This window comes from Balaenoptera physalus (assembly GCF_965194825.1).
Source record: "Balaenoptera physalus genome assembly, chromosome: 18".
In the NCBI taxonomy this organism is placed as follows: Eukaryota; Metazoa; Chordata; class Mammalia; order Artiodactyla; family Balaenopteridae; genus Balaenoptera; species Balaenoptera physalus.
Genome location: NC_138899.1, coordinates 11692787 through 11719878, shown reverse-complemented (window position 1 = coordinate 11719878; position 27092 = coordinate 11692787). Strand labels below are relative to the sequence as shown.

Genomic DNA, 27092 nt, shown 5'->3' with positions numbered 1-27092 from the left:
TTGAAAGACAATCCATCATATCATTATTTGCTTTTAATTTTCATAATAAACTAAAATCTGCCAACTGTGTTATTTCAGGATATACCATTTTATAACAGATACCCTCTCAAGGCAAGACCTATCTATACCTGGTTTACTTTAACTACTGCTCATCAACCTAAACACACTTGCTGTTGGTATATTTTAGAATGAGTTAATACTTTAAAGGAGGTAAGGAAATTTGGGAAAATGCTTGTTCTTTGATGTACATTTTTTAAATATAAAATTTGTTCAATATAAAATGCTTTTCATGTCTTTTCAAAATATTCTTTTTAAGATAAAACACACCTCAGCATATTTCAATACACTTACATTTTGTTTTCTGTTTCTCACTGAAAAAAATCTCACCTGTTTTTGTTTTATCAGTGGTACCCTGAGCAGAATCACTGAACATAATTAAACCATCCATGTGTTATTACCATCTACCAATTCCCAGAGTACTAGGCTTGAGGACTATTAACAAATACCCTGTAAACAATAGCTAACCCATATACATACAAACCATCTAGAAATATTTTCTCTAATCACTCTGATTGCATGTGAAGTTACATATCTCCCTAGGCATTTCAAGTACAAAGAACTTTCCCTGTGTGTATAACCCCATCTTGTGTGGTCTGATCATTTACTCACTTCGGAAGCTGTCGAAACTCTCCTGAGTAATCTTCATATTTGTAGTTCACAAGATGCCAGTCAGAGTTATAGGTTTTGATGCACTATTTGGGGGGGAGAGGGGAGCATAAAAAAAAAAAAGCATAAGAGAAAAAGAAAAAAGACATGTGATGACTTTTGGAGAACATTTGGGGAAGTTTATGAATGCACACCCACACCAACATCAAAAAAATTCTTTCCCCTCAACCCTCTCATGCCTGAAATGCCACCAGTAGAGGTTCCTATGAAGCTTAAGAACCACTGAAACATTACACTTGGGAGAGGGGTCATTTAAGTCATTGTCATTCAAGATCCAAGAGCAGATGTTACAAGGAGACAAACCTCACCTCCTCTTGCTGCATTTACATAACAATGTGCTGTTTCTGACTTAAAACAGAGAATAGTATAAACAGTTCCTAAGAAGTCACGTGGGCTTCTAGAAGAACATGAAAGTAAATGGAAAGTGTGAACCTAAAGATACTTTCGTAGTATTTACTAATATTAAAACTTGCTCATTAGTCAATATTACATACATTTGCCCTCAGATTTTCATTTTATTTATAAGGGACAGTGTGAGGGAATTAGGAAGAAAGATTTAGATTCCAACTCACAGTGGCACCATGACCTCTTCACGTGTACATGTGTGCGTGCATGTGTACAAATGTACAAAGTATGGAGCAGTCCATTGCCCGGATTCCACAGTGACACCAACCTACACGGACTGCATTAAACTACCTCGCTATCTGACAAGCTCGACCAACCAGCACGGTGTCTTTCATTCATCTGTCCAGGAGGATCCACTGAGTAGTGTGTAGAGTCTTAAGATTATAAAGTCTCCTCCACCAGATCTTCAAATATGAATGAGTCAAAATCAACAGGTGAAGCCTTTGATTTATTTACCATCAGTGAACTTGCTTTTCCGTATGGACAGCTCTTGACTACACATATATAGATGTCAGTGTGGCAAAAAATGAATGAATAAAGTGAAAACATAGGTAGTTAAATGTATTAGTCGTACCTAGTTGACTTGACTCTGGCTGTAACATCATGAACAAAGTCTCTATTCTGTTTACTTCACTTCATTGTTTATACTGTGAACCTTTTTATCTATTTCATACTTCATGCCCAAAGGCTTTCTGAAGCAAAACCCCAAGGTCATGAAAGTAACTACCGCTAATGCCTCTCGTGCCAGGCTCTACACTAAGCACTCTATTGGCAAGGTTGTGAACGGAAGGTAGAGTAAGTTTTTTATATTATCATTCTGAGGTGGAATAAAGAGCAGAGAAGGGTTAAAAACAAAGTCAGATGTGGGAGCTGAACAACTTTTCAATTTCTTTGCTATGTAGTTACAAATGTTTTTAAATACCATTTTATTCTTATAAATGCTTTTTTTTTTTTTAATTTCAAAGCATTTTCACATTTAGAACATCAGACATCCACACTCAAAATCACATTCCAAAACCAGTATGACTTCAGAATTATCTGTAGGTTTGGGTTTTCCCATCCTACCCCTGGGTCCGTTAGCACAGCCAAGTCAGGGCAGACTATGTATGACACAGTCTTGTGGACATGCTCCTATTATCTTTGTTCTGGTTTTTCACCAAGCCCTTCAACTAAAGTCATACCACCAAAGTCTCTTGTAGGACATTAAACCGATTCCGAAGTATAAAATGTACCTGCCCAATTAAAAATAAATAAATAAGTATACACTTGTACATAATCAATGCATTTATGAACAGAACACCTGAGTGCCCAGATTTTTAATATCTTAGGGAAAATGGGTAAGAAAGATCATTACAATGTTTAAATATTTTAAATTATAAGGAACTGCAAAAAAACACAGTTAACCAGGTTAAGTAACTAGCATCACTCATTTAATAAGCTATTGTTGACCACCCACAAGGCAGGCACAGGCTAAATTCCAAGGCAGGCGCACAGAACAAGGCAAGCAACCCGCACCCTCTGGAGGTGTAGAAAGTCTAGGAGACAAGGGGTTCAATCAGAAATCAGTATCCAGAGAACTGCATCTCTAAAGAGACAGGGATCTGACTGGGCTGATTTCATGACTGACCTTTCAAACTTGTGAAATTCAATAATATTTTGAAGTTATACTGGAAGGTTTTTGAAGTTTTGTTTTGTTTTGTTTAAAGGCATTAGGTCATCCTCCTGTGGACACGAGTACGGGGCGGAAGCGCTGTTGCACTCCACCCTGGTGGAAGGGGCCCAAGAGGGTGTCGCTATGCTGGCTCCTGCCCCACAGGGTGAAGTCGCTATTGCCCAACCTGCAGCGATGAAAGAACTTAATGGAGAGTTGTCCCTCAAACATAATATTTTTTTAAAGAAACTGGGAGAACTGAATTAGTAATTAACAATTTTACTATATGCCTTAAAACAAGGATCAACAGATTTTTTTTCTGCAAAAGGCCAGATAGCAAATATTTTCAGCTTTGAGGGACACACTGTCTCCATTGCAGCCATTGGTGTCTGAGCTGTAATGTGAAGTAGTCACAGGCATATGTGAGACAGCAAATGGGTGCAGCTGTGCCGCAATGTACCTTTCTTTACAAAAACAGGCTGCAGGACAGTTCGCCTGATGTCCTGCTTTAAAATAAACATTTGAGACTCTGTAAACATATTTGGCTGCGTTTGTCTTGCGTTAATATTACGAATAGAGTGGCAAAGGAGGTAAGACAAGAAGTTACCTTTTCAGAATGATAAGAGAACACACTTCAAAAATTTTAACTATACATTCAAGTTTTCAAAAATCTCAGTGATACTAAATGTTGTTATTGTAATGGGCCTTCGCTTAGAACAGCATAGCTTCCTTGTAGTGGGCAAATTTATTGATGGGCGTATTTAGCTCCTAAATATCAACTAGAAAAATGGGGATAAAAATACACTATTTTTAAAATGAAGGAGCACTTCAAGAAACAAAATTAAAACACTTAACTCGTTCATCCTATTTAAAGGCACCTGGAGGAAGAAACAAACAAGACAGAAAAAGCAAGCAATCTCAAAGCAATAATTTTTCTTTCCTCCTTAACAAAAGAGTCGTTTTCTGTATGTTCAAACAAAAGTAATAATAATCATATATTGATCAGAGATAGTTAGGCTCTGCTCATTGTTACCTGGTACTTCATGAATATTGAACTAATCTTGATAATAAATTACAAGTATAAACATATAAATCAAGTCAATGAATACATAAATGTATGTGCTGAGTCTCCATTAAAAACAATATCAAAGTCTGCTAGGTGTCCAGTGAGTTCATTCACAAGTTACTCCTTATTCTAAGGCTATGAGATAAGTTTTGCAGAATTCATGTTTTGTCATCAAATTGACCCCTGTTAACATTTCTGTCCAAGTTTCAGACTCTGAAAACTTCACATTATTTTTCTATTCTAACTTCCATCATAAAAATGTAATCACCTCTTTGACACTTTCTTAAAAATATCACTGAAATTTTTAAAAGGTGAGGAGACATAGAAGAAATACATTACCTCTGTAACAAATAAGCTCTGAGCTTCCTGCTGTGCGTTGGCAGGGATGGTGGAGCATACGTACCGCCCCTGTCGTCTCAGGATGGCCGTCTGTGAAGGAAGGCACCAGGACACGACTCGGTTAAGTGAACAGAAAGGCTCCAGCCTCCCAGGGCAGTGGGGCCCTTCCCCTTCCTCTGCAGTCGCACCCCGTGGACCTCAGACTCCAGCTGGCTCCTTAAACTTCAAAAGGTGGGGGCAGTGGCTCCCAAGTCCTTCTGGATCACGGGCCCAAGGACCCCTCCAGGCAGGAAAGAGGCCCCTTTCAGAGACCCTAACACTCCCCCACCCCACGTGCTTGATCTAGTCCCACTACGTTGCCTCTTACTTGCCTGGATTGCGGCAGTTTTAAAACTGTGGTAAAACAGACGTAACGTTCACCATTTGAACCATTTTTAAGTGTACAGGTCAGGGGCATTAAGTACATTCACACTGTTGTACATCCATCTCTTAACTGCCTTTTACAACTGTTCTTATTCACTGCCACATCCCCAGTGGGACCCGTAGCAGGTCCTTAATATTTGTTGACTGAATCTATGACTGTGAACACTACCTTCCCTCCTATCACTGAGAACTGCTCCTGTTTCATGAGGCTTAAATGTTTATTCTAAATAATAAAATGTCTCATGACTTTAGGCAGCAACACATCTACCCTAATTAACACTGTAGTGTAGGGACTGTAGTGTCAATTCGAGTTAACTAGGCCTTGGGCTTCAGGAAGGAAATGTTCTAGATTTTTTCTCCCATGGACTGTAATCCTTGGATACTATTAACAGATCATAGTTATAAAAACAGCACACAAGAAACCAGCTTGTTGACAGAATCTATCCCATTTGTTCCTAAGGCTAATTACTAAGCTGGGATCTCCCAGCATCTATCCCATCTGTTTTTCTTCTTCCTAAGATTGGAGGAAATTTGGGGTCAGATCTGTGGTCCCTCCTCCTCCAGCACAGGGGAAGAAATCCAGGGCAAACATTTTTTAATAATCTTATTTCCTGCCCATATTGTCTCCCCGTTCTGTCTGCTTCACCTGTCTTTACTCTTTGCTTGCACTGTGTCCATCTTTGAAAGCAATCTTAAATCCTACTTTTAGAATAAGGCTTCCTTATTCTAAAGGAAGAGAAGGAAGGAACTCTGTTCTCTACCAAAGTCCTTCACAGGTGAATTATTAATTCATTCAGCCTCCTCCACGAGGGCTTTCAACACCCTGGCTCTTGGCTTCTTTGTGAAAGTCACAAATGGTGACCCTTATTACACACCTGGTTCCATGAAATGCCATAGAGATGAATGACAGTAGGCACTGGAGGCATAATCTATTCAAAAAGCTTCAAAGTAAAACATTGATTGTAAGAGATTGTCAAAACTGTTAAGAATCAGGTATACCAGTAAAGAGGAATTAAGAAATTATGTATAATTCAAAGAAGGAAACATTCTATACCTCCACTTACTGCGTCCTTATCTTGATTTATTTGGGTCTATCAAGATTTTTTGAAACTAATTATCATACTTTTAAAATGTTCATGAAATGGCTCAGGTCAAGAAATAGGACTATTCTTGTGCACTATTTCTTCACGTGCACTGAGGCAAAGATGCTTAAGCTACACTGTACAGGATGAGTACAAGTTGTGTTTAGTACAAAAAGGAAGAGAAATGTGAAGATAAGCCTACCCTTAGAAAGTTAAAATAACAAAATCAAGTCATAATAGATGAGATTAGCTTTTTGCATACACATAAAAAGCAAACCCATTAAGTCCTAGAATTAAAAAAATATACGCCAAAGAAAAAACTGCCTAAAACTCTAATTAAGCTTGAATTAAACACCTCTAAAACCGCACCAACCTATAGCCTAGTCAATGGTTTTAACTAGGGAAAGAATGAGCCAACAGAAAGAACAGGGCTTGTATGACCAAAGCAATTCTGTCAATGTCTTTGTCACCATTTAATAGGAAAGGCTGGGATCCATCAGGCTGTGACCCACTGGGGGACATCTGGACTTGGCTCCAATGAGGAGTCACTGTTTGATGTCACCAGTTGCCAAGGTCTTTCCTCTTGTTCCCTCTGCTTTGAGTTTAGCCTCACCAACCCACTTGTTTATTATAATTCCCATTTCGGCTCTTCCTAATCGGAGAACACACAGCCAATGAATGTATTCTGATCTGCTTATTAATTCTAGTTCTCAATGCACATTATTAAATGGTATTCTGGTTTGTTTAACTTCTCCATATATTTTATGTATTAAAAGTCACAGTCAGGTAATAGTCTACTGTATGTCAAATCGATTCACATTACATTTCTGTAGCTTTATTTATCTGGCTTATAACAATGTCCAAATCAACACCTGCAGATTTATACTCAATGAACACTAAAGCTTTTCTCAAATGTGAGCTTAATTTTCTTTTTCATGGTTGTGATATTCTTTCCTACTTTCCTATTAACTAAAATCATATTCCTGCTAAAAGATGGGTCTGTGTCCACCTTATATAAATCATCATCAAGGAGGACATTCAAAGAACATCAGTCCCATCCCTTTGTTTGGAAATAAATTACTTCCATTCTACTAAAAAAGCTGTACATCTGCAAGGGGTAGGGGGAAAAAAGCAGTGCACACTATGAAGCGTGATTAAGATCTGAAAATTAAATCTAAACATAGCTAGCATCTCAAACATCCTTTGGGATATAAATCTCACAGTACAAAATACAATTTAAAAATAGAAGCCTTCTTCTAGCAACTATAATAGAGTCAATTATTTTCAGTCAATGTTGTTTCTTAGGTTAAACACTGGCAGTGCTTGACGCACAGAAATCCTCAATTACCCTGGCCAAGTATGGGTGTGAGTCTTATGAGGCCTTCCACAGAATTTTAGGACTAATTGAAAAGGTAACTTAGGCAAAAGGAGGAGAAAAAGGGGAAGTCCTCTTCTAAAGGACTTATGTAATGATGCATGGACACCTGAGAGCCTAGGCCAATCTTTATGGGACTTTTATTTTTTTAATGGAATGAACTGATGAAATGCAGAGGTGCCCCCAGATCCGAATATAAAGGGTACAATTTACGACTTTCTCCAAGCCTAGTTAGGATGACAAATTTCAAATACAGCCTTTTTTATTTTAAAAACTTTTTTTTTCCTCTTGGTTAAAATGATTCCCTCCAAAAACTGGGGTCACTTTAATGGCTATGAGCCGTAGTCAGGAATGTGGGATGCTCAGCCCAGGGAAGCAGGGTCCCTAAAGGGAACATACAGAGGTACCACGTTTCTTCACCTGGGCACAACCCCGGGGGCTTCCGGGCATTTCCTGCCCCTCTTCTTCACCACTCACTGCTCTTCCCTGATGGCCTGCTGTGGCCCTGTTTCTTTAGCTTTAACTTGGAATCCCTCTTACTAATGAATTTCCTGCCCCCAACCTGGCCAGGGCTCTGTCTTTCCTCCGTAGGGTGCTGGCTAACGCGCTACCTTGACCCCACTGAAGCTGGGATACCAAGAAGCTCATGTTTCAAACCACAAGCAATGTGAAGCACATAATTTAATTAAACTTCCTATGGAAGAATCTGAGAAGTGATCTTGGAAAGAGGTTGGACTTGAGAGCCAGGAAACCTGAGTTCTCATCTGAGCTCTGCCTCCAATTAGCTGTGTAATCTTGGAGGAAAGTTTTAACTTTCCACATCCAGAATTTTCTAGGATCTCTAGGTTTCCTTTGTGGTTTAAAAACTCCATAGTTCCATGGAATTCTAAGTCTCCCTCTCTCACACAAGTGGTTTATTATCTGCGTGCTACGAATTGCTTTGTGAGAAACTAAAAACTTAAAAGACATCCAGAAAAAAGATGAATACTCTGTATCTTTTTTGATTTATAGTCATATTACCTCACTTACTTTTTTAATGAAAGGAATTGTTTTAATGTGTTTTTATGAAAGGAATTGGATTAAAAGGAGGGAAGATTCACTGTGTAGACTTAAATACAGGCGTTAGTCTTAACGAAGATGTTCTTTTGTGTCATCATTTCTTTATTTTTCTAATCCTCTCAACTCATAAGGCACCAGATTTTTTGTATTAATCACTTTACAATGGGCATTAAACTATAACAAAACAACCCTCTTAATTCCTGGTGGGAAGTATGCATATCTACTGGGTGTCTAAAATATCATATTTTATAGGACTTACAATTCAGACATTGAAACAAAAGGCCCACCCTTCCCCTGGGACACAGGAACAATGAGCTGGAGACAATATCCCAGAGAAGTGGGTGGGCTGTAACCTGAGCCAGCTGTGCGGATCTACAAGGACTCTCCCCATCTCTCCTGTTCTAAGGAGCACAGGGCAGGGAGTGTCCGTTCTCAGACAGAAAACAAACATCACGGGCAGCCCAGGAGGGAGTGCGAGCTCAGAGATGGCTGCTCCTCGGGTGTCCTAAGCAGAACAACTCCGAAGGAAGGCGAGGCCAAAGTGCACCAGCTGAGACACAGAAGAGGTGAAGAGGGTTCTCCTCAGTAATCGGTCAGTAGGTGTGGCTGCAGAACAGAGAGAGAGAAGGGATTCCTAGGCTCCTGCCATCTTACCTCTAAGATGGGCCTTGAGGCCTGGGGAGTGAGGGTAGGAGGGGCCAAGGCACAGTGAAGGGAGGCAAGTGGATGTGGCAGAAATCAAAGCCCAGGCGGTCTGGGTAAGACTGAGCTCTTAGGCGGGCATCCCTCGGGCATGGCCCATCTCCCTCGCTGAAGAGTAAGCCCTGGGTTGAATTTTTATCATGCTCAGCTGCGCCAAGTGGATTTTCAACTGCTCCCGTCTAGACAGACGGCTCTCAACACCTCCTTCCTCTGCCTCTAGGTCCCTCTGAATCTGCTGGAAATGCCCCCTTGGATGCATGTCTGTACATTAAACGTTTTGTATCCCGCGCAGTATTAAACCTCACTTTAGACAAGGCTGGGAACTTTGCTGCAACTTACTGAGCACAGCAATAATGGGACCTTTCCAAATATCTGGCAGATGCATTTGTTTCAGAGCAGATGCCTCGCTTTTGAGAGGATTCAGTTCCAAGCTAGGCTGGAAACTGAAATCCACACAGGGCGTTCCCCACATCTCACTGCAGAGATCAGACCCACAGTGTTCCATGAAGATCAAACAAGTCCATTTCCAGGGAAGCGGTTTCCTGAGGACTCTCAATGTTTAATACACTAATAATCAAGAAAACAAACAAGGCATGGGACAAGACAAGGGTCCAGAGAAAGATGTCCACTTAGGTTTCTGGAGGGATTTAATAAAAAACAATTCCCGAGAAACTAAAACATTACAAGGACGGAGCCTAATACGGGCAGAGAAACGGACACCTCTCTGCCTTTCTCTGACAGCTCTTCACTAGCCCCTGCCGCGTGCCCGGGTTTCCATCTTTAACTGTCTCTCTCTCTTCCCTCAACAGCATCACCCTGTGACGTCAAGGACTTGCCTTGCTGTACATCCCCATGACAACGCACTGATTTATGGGGCTCTTGTGTGAACCTCAGTGTGCCACCCTCCCTGACGGGGATGTCTGCCTTCCCTCAACCAGCCCTCTGCACAGCTGCCAGTCATCTTTCTGAAACTCTTATCAATAGCGTCATGCCTCAGCTTAAATTCTTTCAAGGACCCCCACCACCACTGCCATGAGAATAAAGTCCAGACTCCTCAGCATGACCTGACCTTTGGTGACCCGCGGTACTGACTTTTCTGGACTCCTCTCCTGCCCGTCTCTGACCCTCCAGCACGCGGGCTACTTCTGACTCCCTAACGTAGCAGCCCCTGTGCCTGGCTGTGGGGCTGCTCACTCCCACCTCCTGCAGCACACGGCACACGCGCAGTTCTGCGGAAATTACTCAGAAACCTTGCTGCATCGCCTACCAGACTCAAGAACCTCAGACTGTGCTAGTCATCTTTGCTTCTCCAGCACCCTTACATAACATCTGGCCTAACATGAATGTCTGAATGAATGGGCAGTCGGGGTTTTTAAATGGAATCACCTGGGGCTCCGAATGAGACAGTGTCTTAGCAACTGGTGAGACATCAGGTAGCTCTGTCACTGCATAGTGTCCTGTTTCCTAAAGTGTCATATATGTACATTCATAAATGTCAGTAGACCTTTGACAGTCATAAAAATTTCATTCTGCTACCTTGAAAACCCCCCAAATTATGTATTACATAACAGCTTGGTCATTATAACTAAATAAGTTAAATGTTCAAAACCCTTAATGACCAGACTCATCAACTGGGGGAGGGGGGAGGTGTTTGGTATTACAGAGAAGCTGGTTTCTTTTTTTTTTTTAAATAAATTTATTTATTTTTGGCTGCGTTGGGTCTTCGTTGCTGCGTGCGGACTTTCTCTAGTTGTGGCGAGCGGGGGCTACTCTTCGTCACAGTGCGCAGCCTTCTCGTTGCAGTGGCTTCTCTTGTCGCGGAGCACGGGCTCTAGGTGCGCGGGCTTCAGTAGTTGTGGCACGTGGGCTCAGTAGTTGTGGCTCGCGGGCTCTAGAGCACAGGCTCAGTAGTTGTGGCTCACGGGCTTAGTTGCTCCGCGGCATGTGGGATCTTCCCGGACCAGGGCTCGAACCCGTGTCCCCTGCGTTGGTAGGCGGATTCTTAACCACTGCGCCACCAGGGAAGTCCCTCTAATCACTTCTTAAATATCACTGCAAAGGTGAGGACGGGGGTGGCTATCCAGAAAACCAGGAGAGGCCTTGCAGCCACCTGAGTGGAGACGTGGCAGGTCCAGCTTCCCTGTGAGTAGGGGGCTCAGCCTGCTCCACATCATATGACTTTGCATCTAAAAATTGCCATCCTCAAAAATAAAACGATGTTACCTAGAGGAGAGGAAGAAGACTCCACTAAGCCTCCTGGTCACTCAGCTCCCTCCCTGCTACCTGGCAGACATCAGCCAGAGTGTACAAAGAGCCTCCTTGAATGGTGGTATCTCTTTGGATTCTCACACATCTAATGAGAACCCCAATTTTAGGGCAAATGTTATCTCTGAACTACAGGTTAAGAAAGGTGAATTTACATGGGAGCATCATTTAAAAAAAAAAAAAAAAAAGGAAAGGTGAATTTTAGGAAGGTTTATGGCTTACTGAAATACCCAGATTAGTAACAGACAGACCTGGGGCTAAAATCTAGACCCAGACGACTACATCTCAGGTCTTGCCACTGCCCTAGTGTCTAGAACAACTACCATTCTATTCGGTAACAGAGCCTTGAGGAAGGGGTAGGCAAGTGTAGCTTCTTTCATTTTCTAGTTGTCTGTGTATGGTTCTCTATGTCTTCTTTAGAATGCAATTTTAGTTGTTAAAAACACCATACCTTTGTGCGAATACCTAGCGTAGTGAATACTGAATATGCTTCACGTTAAAACATGTCCATTATTTATATACTTTCAATATCCCAATGAAGGTTCCTTTCAGGACTTGCCTTAGGGAGGCACATGCCTTCATTCACACGTAAGGCCTCGCTCGTGCATCAAGGATAATTTCACACAAGCCCCTCTGCACGTTTACCAGCACCACCAGGACGGTCTGCTCAGAGCAGCCCTTCAAAGCCTGGGACTCCAGGCAAAGTCCTGTCTTAAACACAGTGGAGCAGAGGTTATGCTTTGCGGATAAAATACTAAGCAGATGGGGAAGTCCTGATTGGAGGACTTCTGACATCAGGGGACTTCACGGCACTCCCTTAATTTGTCCTTACTGGATCTCAGGCACACACTCAAGGGTGCTGCTGATGCAAGGTCCATCAAACCCACACAGGACACTCGGCAGGGCCCAGGCTCTGCCGGGAAACCCCGGTAGGAAAAGCCAGAGGTATGGACACAGCAGGACCCGTTCAGGTTGTAGGAACCACAGAGTGCGTGCCTAGTAATATGTTAAATGGCATCTGATGATTCTGAGGCCAAAACCCAGGTTTTCTTTTTCTTGAAGGACTTTTGGGTTTTGTTTTTGCATGCAAACATGTCTCCCTCTCTTCTACTCCCCTGATCCACCATCTTGAGCTGTGCTCTTACGACCTCAAAGGCAGCTGGTGCCAAGATCTCAAATCCATCCATTTACTCAAAACATATTAAATGCTTACCACGAATTAAGCACTGTTGTAGGAACATCACAAATGCAAAGGTGAACTTTCAAAAAACTATGGTTTATAATAAAAAACCAACAACTATGGTTTGCCACTCTCATAGAGATTTTATTTTCTATTTGGGGAGAAAATAATAAAGTCTTATAGTTACAAATAACTATAATAAAGAATGATTTTCAGTGAATGCTAGAGATATGGTATAAATAAATCTCCACTGCTTGCACTGTCTTAAGATTTCATCTTGGCTCAAATCTTCCTCTATCAATGCCTGTAAGTAGTGTTTAATAACCTAAGACATATACATGAATCACATAGATAAAAGTGTCCTTCTACCCCTCACTGGTTACACATAAGGTCTGTGCTTACCCAATTCCACTCACTGTAGAACCTTTATTGTTCTCTCTGACCTACTTAAAATGTGAGCAAACATTATTTTTAAAAAGCAAAGAAAATTTGAAAAAGAAAGAAAGAAAGAGAGTGAGTGAGAGAGAAGGGAGGGAGGGAGGAAGGAAAGAAAATGTGACCTGATATGGGGAAAACATGCATACAGTAATGGACTACTAGACTCATCCAATTTCTTTTATTCTACCTGAGAAGAGAATAAAATCTCAGATTCACTTATGAAGGTAACATTTTGTGTGTGTGTGTTTTATTTCATCTAGTTATTTATGTAGGTAATCTCAACTCCCCACTCGATCATAAGTTTTCCTAAGCACTGCATGGTGTTTCTAACAAAAATCATGTCATACATTGCCGGTATGGTGGGGGCGGGGGGCGGGGGCAGGGAAGAGCTACTTCCCTCACCGGGCTGTCTTGAGGAAAAATGAAGAAAATGTCTAAAGTGCTAGTAAACATAGAAATCAACCTGACAAGTTTTTACTCCAATGGTGTTCACAAAAGGCACCGCAGCTCCCTGAGGTGCCCAGCTGCTGGGGCACCATCACACCGCATTCTGTATGAACGCCCCAGCTCCCTAGGAGAACAAAGAATGCACATCAATCATGTCCCCTAGAGTTGCATCCCATGGAGCACGGCATGGGCCACCCTCCACTGAAGAATGGGCCTCCTCTGCTTGTACAGAGCATAGGAACCCAGAGGTACACCCGTGGGCAGTGAGGAAGACCAGAGTGCCCACCTGGGTGCCACATCAGCTGAACCTCGCTGGTTACGGCCAGATTGTCCTCCTACCCTACAAGGCTGCTACCTTCATTTAGAAAGGATGGCACAAATCAAAGTTAATTATGGTTCTTCAATATATTTCTGTATTTTCTGATTGAGAATCTGATATAGAAGCTGTTTTTCAAAAGCAATTTTCCCCTTCACCAAATGAACACTGAACTGGCATACTTCCAAGGCTGATATTCCTTTAAAGTGGGTGAGCTGAACACAAAGGTTTTAACAAATTAAGGAACAAATGCAACAGTCAAGGTAATAACAATAATGACCAAGGTTCCTAAATCACTTCTTTTCCTGTTGCATTTCTAACAAGAAAGGTTACAATACATACCTTCCAAGGGCCTAAAGATCCATGTCGAGCTTAGATTAAATGTTCAAAATAGTCATTTGAGGAGCTATACCCATAACTTACTTCTTATTTCAGTTTGATTTTATGTATCATTTAAATCATTAGACCTGGTAGTTGGGCTGAACATTTTCACACCTATTAATCTTCTGAATTTCTACCCAACTATTCAGTGCTCACACATGTCAGTTCACCCTTCCTGTGGGCCCTCCACAGTCGCCCACACTCCACGCTGCCTACCCAACACTCCACCTGTGGGATCACAAACACGGCAACGCCCCTTCTCCCAGCGCCACCTTCCATCCCTCCAACTCCCCCACACCAGGCACTTCTGCTTGTTCATCCTCAGGGTCCTCCCGTGTCTTCTCCTCCCCATCCAACATCCACCTCTGAACACTCCCCAGCAGCCGAGAGCCATGAGGACTCAGCTTCCTCGTTCTTGGGTCCGGCAGCTACACGCCCACCCCTTTGCCTTCTTAACCCCCATCCTTTGTTTTCTCTTCTCTGTTCTCAAGCTGTTAACATTCTCAGCAAGGCTGATTTAATCAAAATCTTCGGTGGAAGGAGCCCGCTCTTGGTTGGTGATTCATACATTCTCACTCTCTCTTTCTCTCTCTCACTCGCTCCTTCCATTCAATGAGTATTTCTTGAATTCCTACTCTGTGCCATGTGTCCTGTGTGCTCGGGAAACATCAGTGAATACGACTGAGATCCCCGCCCTCACGGGGTTCACATGAATAAACAATAAACATGTGAGTATCTTAGAAGCAGGTAAGTGATATGGTGAGGAAGAAAGAAAACAAAGCAAGGTAAAGAGGACCTGGAATGCCAAGAGGGTGGAGGGCATGGCAGCGGGCAAGGGCCTCACGGAGAAGTAAGAACTGGAGAAAGGCCTGCAGTGGGTGAGTGAGAGCTGAATAAAGAACTCTCCGGGAAGAGGAACAGCCTGAGAAGAGGCCCTGGGGCAGGAGGCTGCCTGGAGTGACAGAGGAGCCCCACGGAGGCCAGTGTGGCTGCAGCAGAGAGTGGGGAGGCGACTGGTCAGAGAGATGCGGTGGACAAGATCATGGCCACAGTAAGACTTCCCTGAGTGAGGTCATCGGATCTACCTTGAAACTTACTTTTTAAAAGATCACTCTGGCTACTCTGTTAGGATAGACAGGAAGAAGGGCAAGGATAGGATCTGGAAGCCCTGATAGGATTAACCAAGGTAAGAAGGGATGAGGGCGGTGGCCACGGTTACAGCAGTGGGGGTACTGACTGATGACTCTTACTGTTACGCCCTCCCCATCCCAAGCCCCGCAGCCTGCTTTCCAAACCCTCCTGACTCGCCCCCAGGCTGCTCTTCACCTGGGCCAACCTGACATTAGCTCCCTCAGCCCAATCTGCCTCTAAATTTCTCAAATACCCAATCCTCTCCTTCCTATTCAGAGACAGAACTCTCTCTCCTTCCTGAACTCTTCCTGCAAAGACCCTTCATTCCATCCCCACAGGGCCCCCTAAAGAGCCTTGCTTCAAAATGCACCCCCATAGCTTGCATCTTCAATCTCTTCCTCATTCCTGGACTTCCCTTCCTAGCTCATTCTCTCAGTCCCGATAAAACCTCCTATTAACTGCTCTGAGTTACGATGATCCCTTCTCTCTGCTACCGTTTAACGCTAACCTCTGTGCCCCACGCGCTCACTTCTTCAGCCCCGGCAAGAAACGACCATCACAGGGAACGATGCCCTAGCTGTCAACTCCGAGGACCATTCTCCCACGCCAGTGGCAGGAGCGCACGGCCGTCCGCTCTTTTTGCCTGCCTTCTTCAAAACTCCTCGCACTCCCTTCCAGGGCCCCACAGTTTCCTGGTCCTTTTCCCACTTTCTGTATCTGATTCCCACCCCCGCTTCCTCCTAGGTGAAGATGTTCCCCAAGATTCAGTCCCTTGAGGGCACTCTCATGCTCTCGGTCCCTGTGGCCGCTGTCTCACGTCTCTGCGGGTGAGCCCAGACTGATAACCCTGGCTTCTCTCTTAGGCTGGACTTCTGCATTTCCAACCACTTTTAAGGACTCAGCACCTGGACGTCCCACTATCTTAAACTTAATGTTCCAAGAATAAATTCCCATGGGATTCAATTTGTCATGACAGTGGTCATATTCTCCTTCTTACGATTAATATTAATTCAATATCTCCTCTCCTAAGTTCTGAGCAATTCGAAAGCAGGAACCCTGTCTGAGCTCTTTGCACAAAGAGTATAACTCTATATGCTAAATAAATACACTCTTCAACTCAGCTGATCAGTGCTCTCCAAAAAATAAGCTTTTCTTTTTAAGACATACTTGATGATAAAAAAAAAAAAAAAATGACCTGTCACTGTTTTCTGTAAAAGGCAGAATTCTTGACCTGGAATTAAAATCCTCATCTCCTGAAGGTCTGGACAACGTCAATTTGGAAACATTATTTATCCAGATTTTTCAGGTAGGTTCAATCCTAGACATGAACTAACAACCCAAAACCCACAATGTTCACAGAAACTGACATTGTTGGCCACTGAATGCAGACCAATAAAAATTTTGAGGAACTTTATCAAAAGAACACTTTCCAATAAAAAGCACAAAACAAAGTATTGAGATTATTTTTTGGCAGCATATAATAAAAAGTAAGGACAAAACACTGTGAAAAAAAAAAAATTCTTTCTTTTCAAAAGGACAGATGGGAAATGAGATGAGGGACTTCCAGGCCCTTTGTAAGTAGCGGGGCCTGGTTTCCTTTTCAGGTCAGTGGTTTGTAGATCATTATCAGTCTCATGTAAGCAGAAGAGGAAAAGAAACAGAAGAAAAATAAAAATCAGGATGTTATTTAAAGGGAAATGGATTGACCACATTTTTCAATACAATGCTGAGAACACTCTAGGATTCTCCTGTATCTAAACATTTCCAAAAGTGAAAATTTCTAGAGTTGCCAATTATTAATAATTTTCCCATCTTTTAAATTCTCTTGCTAAAGAGAATTGACATTGATGATACACCATGAAATGTCAGTAGGAAGAACACCTGAGAGTCACTCCTTGCCCTGACTTCTCACACAACTTGCAGGAAGACAACAATTTCACGTCTCTACAGCACAGAAATCCCGTAACATCCTGCTCTTTTTTCTTCATTGTGGTATAATGTCTATAACATAAAATTTACATCTCAACCATTTTTAAGAGTACAATTCAGTAGCGTTAAGAATATCCTCATTACTGTACAGCTGTCACCACCATCCATGCACAGAACTCTTTTCATCTTGCAAAACTGAAATCTGTAACCATTAAACAATTAACTCTCCATCCCCCCTCCTCCATCTCCTGGTAACCACCATTCCACTTCCTGTCTGGATAAATTTGACTATTCTAGGTATCTCATGCAAGTGGAATCGTACAATATTTGTCCTTTTTTGACTCATTTCAATTAGCGTAATGTCGTCAAAGTTCATCCATGTTGCAGCATGTATCGGAACTTCCTTCCTTTTTAAGGCTGAATAATATTCCATTATGCATATACACAATTTGTTTATCCATTCGCCCATCGATGGACACTTGAGTTTTTTCTTCCTTTTGGCTATTGTGAATAATCCCAGTAGGAACATGGATGTACAAGTATCTCTTTGAGTCTCTGCTTTCAATTCTTTTGGGTATATCCCCAGAAGCGGAATATGACATTCTCTCTTTATTTCTTTCATATAAACTCTATGCCTTGTTAGTTTATATCAGACTCCAAAGTCTAATGTTTGTGAAATATAAATGGTATCCATAAAATGCCTCCCAACATCCTTTTTTACTGTTTACTACCTTTTCCATATTCTATCACTTTATAAAATTGCACAAACACTAGTAAGCTGTGTAACAAGCCAGGATACAAGGAGCTCAAAAGCCAGCTATAGATTCAGTGGATTGATGCCAGCAGTTAAGAATGTCACCACCAACAGTATCATCCAGTAAAAGGCTTCCACCTGAAGGAGGAGAACCTTGATTGGAAATCAATGGCCAGACTCACATCGAATTCTGTGCCTCTGACAGGAAAGGGAGGAGCCCTGGGCATTATTTACAGTTATGTTTAGATCTGTCATTTCTTAAGCAATAAAGCCAACTTACCTTTCTTTTTTCTTTTTTTTGGCCTCACCACAAAGCATGTGGGATCTCAGTTCCCCAACCAGGGATCAAACCCATGCCCCCTGCATTGGAAGTGCAGAGTCTTAACCAGTGGACCACCAGGGAAGTCCCTCAACTTAACCTTTCTTGATCTAAAACATTTTAATCTTAAAGGTTATCATCTCTGTCTAATTGCCTGTTAAAGTTTACCTATTATTTACCCACGGAAAAGTAAGTTCTCAGAGTTTTGCCAAGTAAACTTGAAGAGGCCACAAAACTTTAAGAACAATAAAGGTCCATTAGTCACCAGAAAGTGTGCTCCTTTTATGACTGTTTCGCTTCCATTTTATTTTTATTTCAAAAATTACCTAATTTTCCACCAAACCAAATCATTGGCTCAGCAAAAAGCTTTACAAATCTAGTCACTGGCATTTCCACATGTGCTCACTGGTATTCATAGTCACTTCATGAATCAAAGAAAACTAACTAATTAATGTTCATAATAACTTTACAGATTTTATATGAAGCCAGAAGCACCCAAGCCTGGCATCCAGCATGCAGAGGTCATGTGGATGTGGAGGTGGATGGGTGGGGAGGGAGGTGACAGAGGCACCAGCACAACCCTGTCCTCAGGGCCGCAGCACGGGTGGGGACACTTGAACACAAAAAGCATGAGAAGCCATTACTGAAAAGCTCTAGACAACGCACTTAGGTATTCATGTACACAATGTAGACAATAAGTATTAGAGGAACTAAGAGAATGGGGAAAAAATTACTGTGGATTTGAACAACTTCAGAAGACAGGGGATCTGAAGTGGCCTCAAAGGGTGAGAACGTTCTAGAAGGATGGGAAAGAAGAGATGATATTGCCAGGAAGGAGAACCATAAAGCCAGGGCAGAGACAGAATGACCCCAAAGCGCCAGGGTCTGATTCTGAAAAAAAACAAGCATAGTCTATATGAGCCACGGTATTCCTACCCCCATCTTGGCAGACAAAACTTCACTTCATAAATATTCTGACAGCTGAGAACTGTCCTTTTGTCTTTTTAAAATTCACATTGACTTTCTGTCTCTCGGGTTTTTTTGTCTTAAACACTCTTCTCCCACCTTAGACGAGTACACCCAACAACAAACCTTATCTCCATAAGGCTCATTTTCAGAGAACTCAGACGCTCTTAGGGGCTGACCAATACCAACACGGGTCTACTTGCGACCTGTACAAACGTATCATCACTATGCTCACCTATAGTTTCGTAAATTATCATTTTGAATGTAGTTGACAGGACTTCACACCAAATTCTATTATCTTAACAGGTAACTAATATTGTTTAACTAGTAAGTATAGGATTGCAAATCAACCCCACTATGCATTTTGCTCACTATCTGACCCATTTCCTAACCAACTTGCTACCATTTTTCCATACGAAGTAAAATACTTTCCCCTGATCTAATTTGTTCCCTCTGCCTCTAATAGTACAATAATAATTCTGCCTAAAAATGCAGGGACAGACAGAAGGAATCTGTGACATCACTAAGACATTTGGCTCAGTCCACTAACTAGACAGTTATTAAAATCATCAAGACAATTTAGCAAGAAAGCATATAACCTTACTGGATTAGAATACAGGAGTCTCCTAGAAAAAAATAACTATCCAAACTTCATTGTGCCTCATCACAATTACTGTGATGGGGATGAAAGCTGAAATTCAAGCTCCTTAATCTCTGAAAAAACTTCCCCCAAACAGAACTTAACACTGTTCATTCAATCTTGGCCAGCAGAATGTCAGTGAGTTCTTTGCCGTTCCTAGAATATTTGTGTCTGGTATCCCCAGAGAAGTTGTTATAGGCAAAAGGGACAAAGGAGTTTTTTCTCAAAGTTTCAATCATCTGTTTCTACAAATGCTTAAACATCCAGGTTCCCTGTCTGTGAGATAAAAGATGAAATTAAATTAAGTGTATATTATTTCTGTGGTTTGTTTGCTTCTTAAGCAATTTTATCTCAGGTTTGCAAATACAATTTTGCATTCCAGGCTGCAAAACTCGAAATAAGTTTGTTACTCTGACTGATACCAAGAAGAATACATACGTCATGCTCAGAGAAACTTGAGATAACCTTTAGCTTCCTCAGAGCACACCACAGGAAAAATACGTCAGCATGGAGTACAATTTGTCATCATCTGATTTAGCTTCTCATGCTAACACGTGATGCTAACAAAAGGCATCATTCTGAGGTTTCCATTTAGTCATCCCTTAGCTAGGTAGTCTACTCTTGTAATGAAGTTTTCAAGGCATCGTATTTGGCGGCGTGATCTGAAGCCATTTCTGAGCAGAACGTGCTTTGGCAGCAGCATCCCACTAACAGTCAATTCCGTTTCCGCGGCATTCCTTATTTTTCAGGAAAGAACTAAAGAGCAATCATTTTACCCACATGTGTCTCTAATAAGTTAGAAAAAGTGAACATTTGTGAAAATTCTCACCTTTGTTGTAAACTGGAAGCTTTTAAATTTGGTGGGAAAAAGAAAACTTCAAGGAATATAATTTAACAATTGTCATTAACATGGAAATTTCTAAAGACAATTCGGTACATAAGGAACTGCATATATAGCAGGTTATGTTCTGGGGAGTGGGATTAAAAAGAAAGTGGTAGGGGAGGCTTTTAATGTCAAGTGTTTCAATAGTGCCTGTTTGTTTGTTACAAGTATGTACTAGTTTTTAAAATTAAACAACAAAGAATCAAGGAAGCTTTAAAAAAAAAAAAATAAGGCAGTTTAATTCACAAAAGACAGGTCTTGGATGGTAACAGCATCAGGTAGAGAAGAAGGAAGTGCCAAGATTAAGTCCCAGGAGATCAAGGGCAGTCACTGGAATCTCCAGAAGACAGAGATGACTCCAGGTTGCCAGGCATCTAACGGTACTGGGGTTCTATCACTCCTCAGTGGCTCAAAGCTCTTGTGGGTCACTCAGCCACAGGCCATCGTCTGAAAGGCTTCAAGCAACAATCTAGAGCAGTTCACAGCAGAAGCTGTGCTGAGTCCCCTGCTGGCAGCTACTGAGCTCCCAGAAACAGCACCTGCCACTGCATCAGTGAGGTAAATGTTAGGACATTCCTCGATGTCAGAACCCCCAAACTCTTCTCTATGAGCCCACACACAGTTCAGGGCCTCTCTCAAGGCAGTCTCCCAAAGTGACATCCTAAAAGGATGCATGGCAAAATCCTCCACTGCTTCCGAGCAAATCCCATCCTTAAGACTCTAAGGCACTTGGCAAAACCCCTAAATACCTCTTCAAACAAATTTCCTAAGACATAGGAGGCACTTGTGTCTACAGAATTAGCCCAGAGTATAGCACTTCTATTCAAGATAAAAGATACACACTTGAAAAAATATTTGTGTCATATACGATGTGTGTTTATGCATATGTGTATGCATGTATTTGCATATATGCATGTACATACATACACATACACATATGCATACACATACATATGTAACATATTCATATCTGCATGTGTACACACATACACCCACATATATACACATATATATGCAAAAATAATACCACACGGCTCTATTTACAGACACTTAGAAGTTACCTACCTGAAAGTCATCGTAAGGGAAGAGCAGCATCTCCCTTAAACAGTCGTTCAGGATCTGTGTCTTCTTCTGGACGATGACATTTTCATAGTCGAGTGGCTCAATCAGCTTTGGTTTGGCCTAGAAGGTAAAAAGATAAGCAATTGGAACACTCTTATATGATAAAAGTAACTTCTTAAGACTAAAGAACTTTATACATCCTACTCTACATGTTTTTATACTTTCCAACTTTTCTACAATGAGAGTGTATCAGTTTTGCTATCAGGAAGAATCAGAAACAAGTGAAACAAGTTGTCTTCAAAGGAAAGAAAACACTTCATGGTCCTCATGCTTGTTTGGTTACTTAAACACAAAGGAGGCTATGGAGGCTGGTGGAACTTCCAGTCACGTCTTGGGTCACCCCTGGCTAGGTCAGTCCCCTTCTAAGCCTTAAGCTTTGCCAGAGCTGCCCTGCTTGGAGGTCCAGCCATGGTCTGGCAATGAAGGCCAGCAGCTCCAGCCATGACCATCTCTTCTTGGCCCTGGGCTTAAAGCAATACCCAGCGCTCACTATTTTATATAAAACTCTATGGAACTCATCTCTGAGTCTCAAAATATCCCTGTCTAACCTGAACTATCTATACACTTACATATGCAACACCTAAACATAGAGAAATGTGAGCTGGATCAAAATCAGGCAAGCAAGGGAAAAAAAGTACTTAAACCAGGGCTTGTGGGTGGCCCCCAGGGGGGAAGGATGATCACCACTGGCATGCACTAATCCAAAGAAAGAGGCAACGAGCAACTGGGGAAAGAAAAGAGGGAATATGCCTTTTCTAGCTATTTCCAAAGTTATTCTCAGTAAAGATCTCATCTAGTTCTAGTCATGGCCACAGTGTCCAGTGATCACTTCCCACGTGCAAGGCACTAACCGGGCTAAGTCGAGGATAAAGACACATATTCAGCTAACTACAGCACAGTGTGCCAAGTGCTAAAAAAGGCACACGCGCGCGTGCGTGCACACACACACTTATCAGAAGTAAATTCATTATATCAATAAATTCCTTACTGCAAGATTATTTTTGAAATTAATAAAAAAATCATCTGATAACACAATTTCAACAAATCCTCTATATATTAAAATACAATTCATATACAGATAGGAAATATATTAGAAACATCTGGTATGTGCCATCTAAATTGGGAATTGTAACTGAGTCTTCTGTGTGTTCCCAAAATCTGTCTCTTTTCCTTCCAAGTAGAGCTGGACTACATTTCCCAGCCTCCCCATGGTTAGTGTGGTCATGCGACTGTCTTCTGGCCAACGGCGTGTGACTGGAAGGGATGTGGTCGCTGCCAAGCCTGGCTCATAAAAGCCTCTGCTATAGACTGAATGCTTGTGTCCTGAAAACTGATATGTTGAAACCTAATCTTGAAAAATAATGGGATTAGGAAATGAGGCTTTGGGGAGGTGATCAGGTAATGAGGGTGGAACCCTCATGAATGGGATTAGTGTCCATATAAGAGAGACCTCCAACAGCTCTCTCGTCCCTTCCACCATGCGAGCACACAGCAAGAAGACAGCATCCACGAACCAGGAAGTGGACCCTCACCAAACACTGAATCCGCCAGTGCCTTGATCTTAGACTTCCCAGTCTCCAGGACTATGAGAAATAAATATCTGTTGTTTAAGCAGCCTGTGCCAGCAGCATGCACAGGATCCAGCAGTGGACTCAGGAGGCCTGAGGAAAGGGTGAAGCCCCAAGACGAAAGGAGTTTGGATCCTGAATCACCTTGCAGAAGGCTGTCTGCTTGAAACAGGCACTGAGATAGCCTGAGAACAAGAACTAAAGCATCTACTGTGTTATGCCAATGAGGTTCTCAAGTTTCTTAACGAAGCAGTCAGCTTGCTCTGCCTAATATAAGAATAAAATGTTCATATTTAACTTCAATTACTTGATTTAAGTAGACTCTACATGACGTCATGATATGCTGAGGAAAAAACACAGTGCTCAAACAAGTGCACAATTATTATAATTGGGTAATAGTACACGTTTATGGACGGAGATTAAAAATATACACAATCAAAAAAATTAAAGCTATCTTGTGAAAGTGTAGGTAATTTCTTCCTCTAAAATATTTGTAATGTTAAACTGTTTTTACATTCAAAAGAGGCCAAAAAAAGATTTACACAAGTAATTATTTTTAAGTAAGAACTGACACAGAAAATAAAAGTACTCTCCAAAATATTTTAATTCAACTTCAATCATTTCTTCCTTTATTTTAGTTTGTTATGTTGTATATAGTAATCAATCTACAGGTGCTTGTTGGCAAAATGGATCAATGTCACAATCAATAACATTTTCTTTAGGAATCATGACTATATTCCTAATAAAATCCAAAAAGGCACAGAGCTTTCTACAGTGACAGAGCTCAGGATTCTGACAGCTAAACTTCCATTACAAGGAGGTCAGAAGGAGAAAGACTGCAGATTGGAACAGACACTGCGCTCTCCCCTGCCCCGTATCGTGTCCAGCACATGACGGCAGCCAGCGAAGCCCAGAGCGCGTGACCTAGTTTTGCAGCCCTGGGCACCTCCACAGGCACCAGCTGGCCCAGGGGAATCCTCAGCTGGGTACCTCCCCTTCCAGCCCCTCGGCACAGAGCATCAGCTCCACTCCCTCCAGGCCACAGGGTAAGGTCAGACTGCTTTCTCAGAAAACTGCCGCAGTGTTAGCCCTGGTTAGCAGAGGGTGCTGCGGGGACACTGCTGAGAAAGGGGCTTTTCTCAGGCTCCAGTGTTCTGGAATTGTTCCTTGGTTTTTGGGTTTTTTGCTTTGTTCCTATAGCCCAGCAGCCACTGGGGGCTTTCTGGGAGAGACCCAGGGGCGCACACCCTGCAGAAGTTGCACAGGCACCCCAGCAGGTGGTTCCCAGCCTCCAGCCCGCAGATCCTCAGCAGACTGACTTCTCCACTGTCCAGAGACCAGGGCCACACTCCCTCCACCTAGGCCTGAATCTTAGTCTGCGGGGGGAGGGGGGGGGGGTCAGGCGGGGGTTGTGCAGCTCTTCCAAGTTTGTGCTTTCCTTGGGTCTCTGCTCCCTGGATAGACTAGGCTTGTATTCTTAGGGCAGGGGTTGGCAAACGTTTTCTGTGAAGAGCCAGAGAGCAAATATTTTGGCTGACTTACAGTTTCTGTCGTAACTAGTAAACTCTGCTGTTGCAGAGCAAAAGCAGCCGTAGTCAATAAATGGGCACAGCAGTGTTACAATCAAACTCTATTTACAAAAACAGGCAACCCAGTGATGTTACGTCAACATCTCAATAAAACTGGCATGGCAGGGGGAGGGGCAGTACAACAGCCAGATTTGGCCCACGGGCCATAGTTTGCTGACCCATGCTTTAGCATTACACTTACTCCCTAGTAGTTGATCCCCTTTTACCAATTTAATAATTCTCTATATTAATTTTCCATGTTCAATCAACTGATGTGTTTTCTGCCTCTGGACTGATACAGACAATGTTTACAGCTTCTTAAGTGCATTTAATGACACTTCCCACCATTTGACTGAACTTGGATTTCTTAAAGGTTTAGTAAATGAAAACAACAAACATATTCAGTTACATATTCAGTTATATAAATCAGTAACATATTCAGTTATATAAATCAGTTTTGCTATTTAGCATACCAAATAACGCTTTTGTTAATTAGATGAACTACTGTTTTCCCCTGACGGTATCTTGGCAGTATTTAATATAACACTGTAGGTATTAGGATTACCTTGCTTTTGTGGGCCACTGTTAATTTTTGAGGTGTTTTCACACAGATGATCACACTTAATCCACTGTTAAATTAATTAAAGAAGGAGGCCATCAGTCTGAGGTGGCTCTAATGCAATGAGGTGGCAGTCTACGTAAGCAAACTGAAATGTAAGCCTGTATATACCTCAAGGTTAATGAAATCAAAACACTAAGGACAACCCAGCGCAAACAGCCGACTAGGCTTCACGCTAGTGCCAATCAATTATTCCTTTCTTTGCTTCTGCACTTTTCTTTATGTTAAGTCTCTCCCCAGCTCCTATCATCAGAGTGTTCCCCACCACTGGGAATTGGGTGTTGCCCAATTTGAATCGATTTTTGCTCAAATAAACTCTTGAAATGTTTAATATGCCTCAGTTTATCTTTTAACACCACTAAAAGGTAGGCATGGAAATGTCACTCCGTTTGACTGAGGCTGGAAACTGAGGATCACAAATTGAGCTGACTGCCTGAGCGTCCCAAGTAGCCAGCAGACGGGGCTAGAACCTAGTCTTCTATCAATCAGAACTCTTCCTTCTCCAGGCTGCCTTGTTAAGGGTCTGTGCTCACCAATGCTCAACCATGGCACGCCTGTGGAGAGTTTATAAGCCAGCATTTCTGTTAAAGACTGATGATGCACGTTAACCAGGAAAGCCCATAGAAGAATGGCATAAGGGAAATCTCAGGGAAGAATGAGAAATACAGGAAATCTCAGAGAAGAATAACACGTCTTCTCTGGTCTTCGGGACTCCAGGACTGGGAAGATTTGAAACTTGTGCAAACCCTTAAGTTGCTCAACGAAGTGACTCCTGGAGACCTGACTGGGCAGAGGTCTTCGGCAGCTGCAGGGAGCACTGTCCCCGACAGCACCACTGACTCCAAGGAAAAGGGGCCAACGCAGAGCGACTCACCTGCTACCTAAGTTAAGAACAAGGCAAAAAGCTCTTGCTTCAAACACGAATAACTGGCACAATGTGGACTCTACATGTGGATTTTAGGAGGAAGAAAGAAAGAAACTATCAGAGGAGAAAGGCTGAGAAGGAAGACTGCTGAAGAAAGAAAAGAAAAGGGTCAAGAAGGAGATGGGGGAGAGAAAGAGACAAAAGTGACCGACACCTAGGTGGGGTGGAGGTAGAAGATGCAGGGATGGAGGAAACATAAGGGCAAGATAAAGACAGAAAAAGAAGACAGAAAGAAATGACAGAAGAGAGGGGCTTGGGAGACTTGAGGCGGGCCTGTATCTACCAAACTGTGAGTCAAGAGCACAATCGCCTATTTTCCACTCTTCTTTAAACTGATGATTCACTGGTTACAGCTGTTCAGTGTTCTTCAGCTCCACTAAGCTCTTCCAGCTGGTCACAAGTGTGGGGGACAGCGCACTAGTGTAGGAAACTGGCCCGCAGCATCACTGGCAACAGGAATGTCCACTAACAGCAAAGTGAAGTTAGGTTAATTATCAGACTGCCAGTCCCCTCATCCTGGTTCAGAAGAAGGAGGCGTTATTAGCACAGAGCTGGCACGTGGCCTTGGCTTTAAAGCCATCTCAACACACCGAAGTTCAATGCTTCTCCTGGTGACATAACTCCAAGAGTGTCGGGCTGCACCCCAGAGTCCTGCAATCCTTGCAACTGCCCGGCCATGAGGCCAAAGAAAGAACCCGGAGTCGGCGACACAGACATCAACGATTTACTGAACAGGGAATCTTACAAGCCAGAGGCCGAAGTCGCAGAGCGACACCTGACCAAGTACAGCTGACGGCAGGCAGGACACGACAG

At 42.4% G+C, this 27092-nt stretch overlaps 1 protein-coding gene across 24 annotated transcripts in view; it reads right to left on the bottom strand.

Moving 5' to 3' along the window:
• The window catches only part of DOCK9 (dedicator of cytokinesis 9), a 324890-nt gene that overhangs the window by 129803 nt on the left and 167995 nt on the right, over nt 1-27092 (bottom strand). For all 24 annotated transcript variants that reach the window (XM_082434573.1, XM_082434572.1, XM_082434576.1 and 21 more), the window contains 3 exons: nt 21543-21659; nt 4188-4277; nt 670-752 (listed from right to left, as the gene is read on the bottom strand). In XM_082434573.1, coding sequence (XP_082290699.1) covers nt 670-752; nt 4188-4277; nt 21543-21572 — 203 coding nt within the window. In that variant the 5' untranslated portion in view covers nt 21573-21659. The remainder of the gene's footprint in view (nt 1-669; nt 753-4187; nt 4278-21542; nt 21660-27092) is intronic.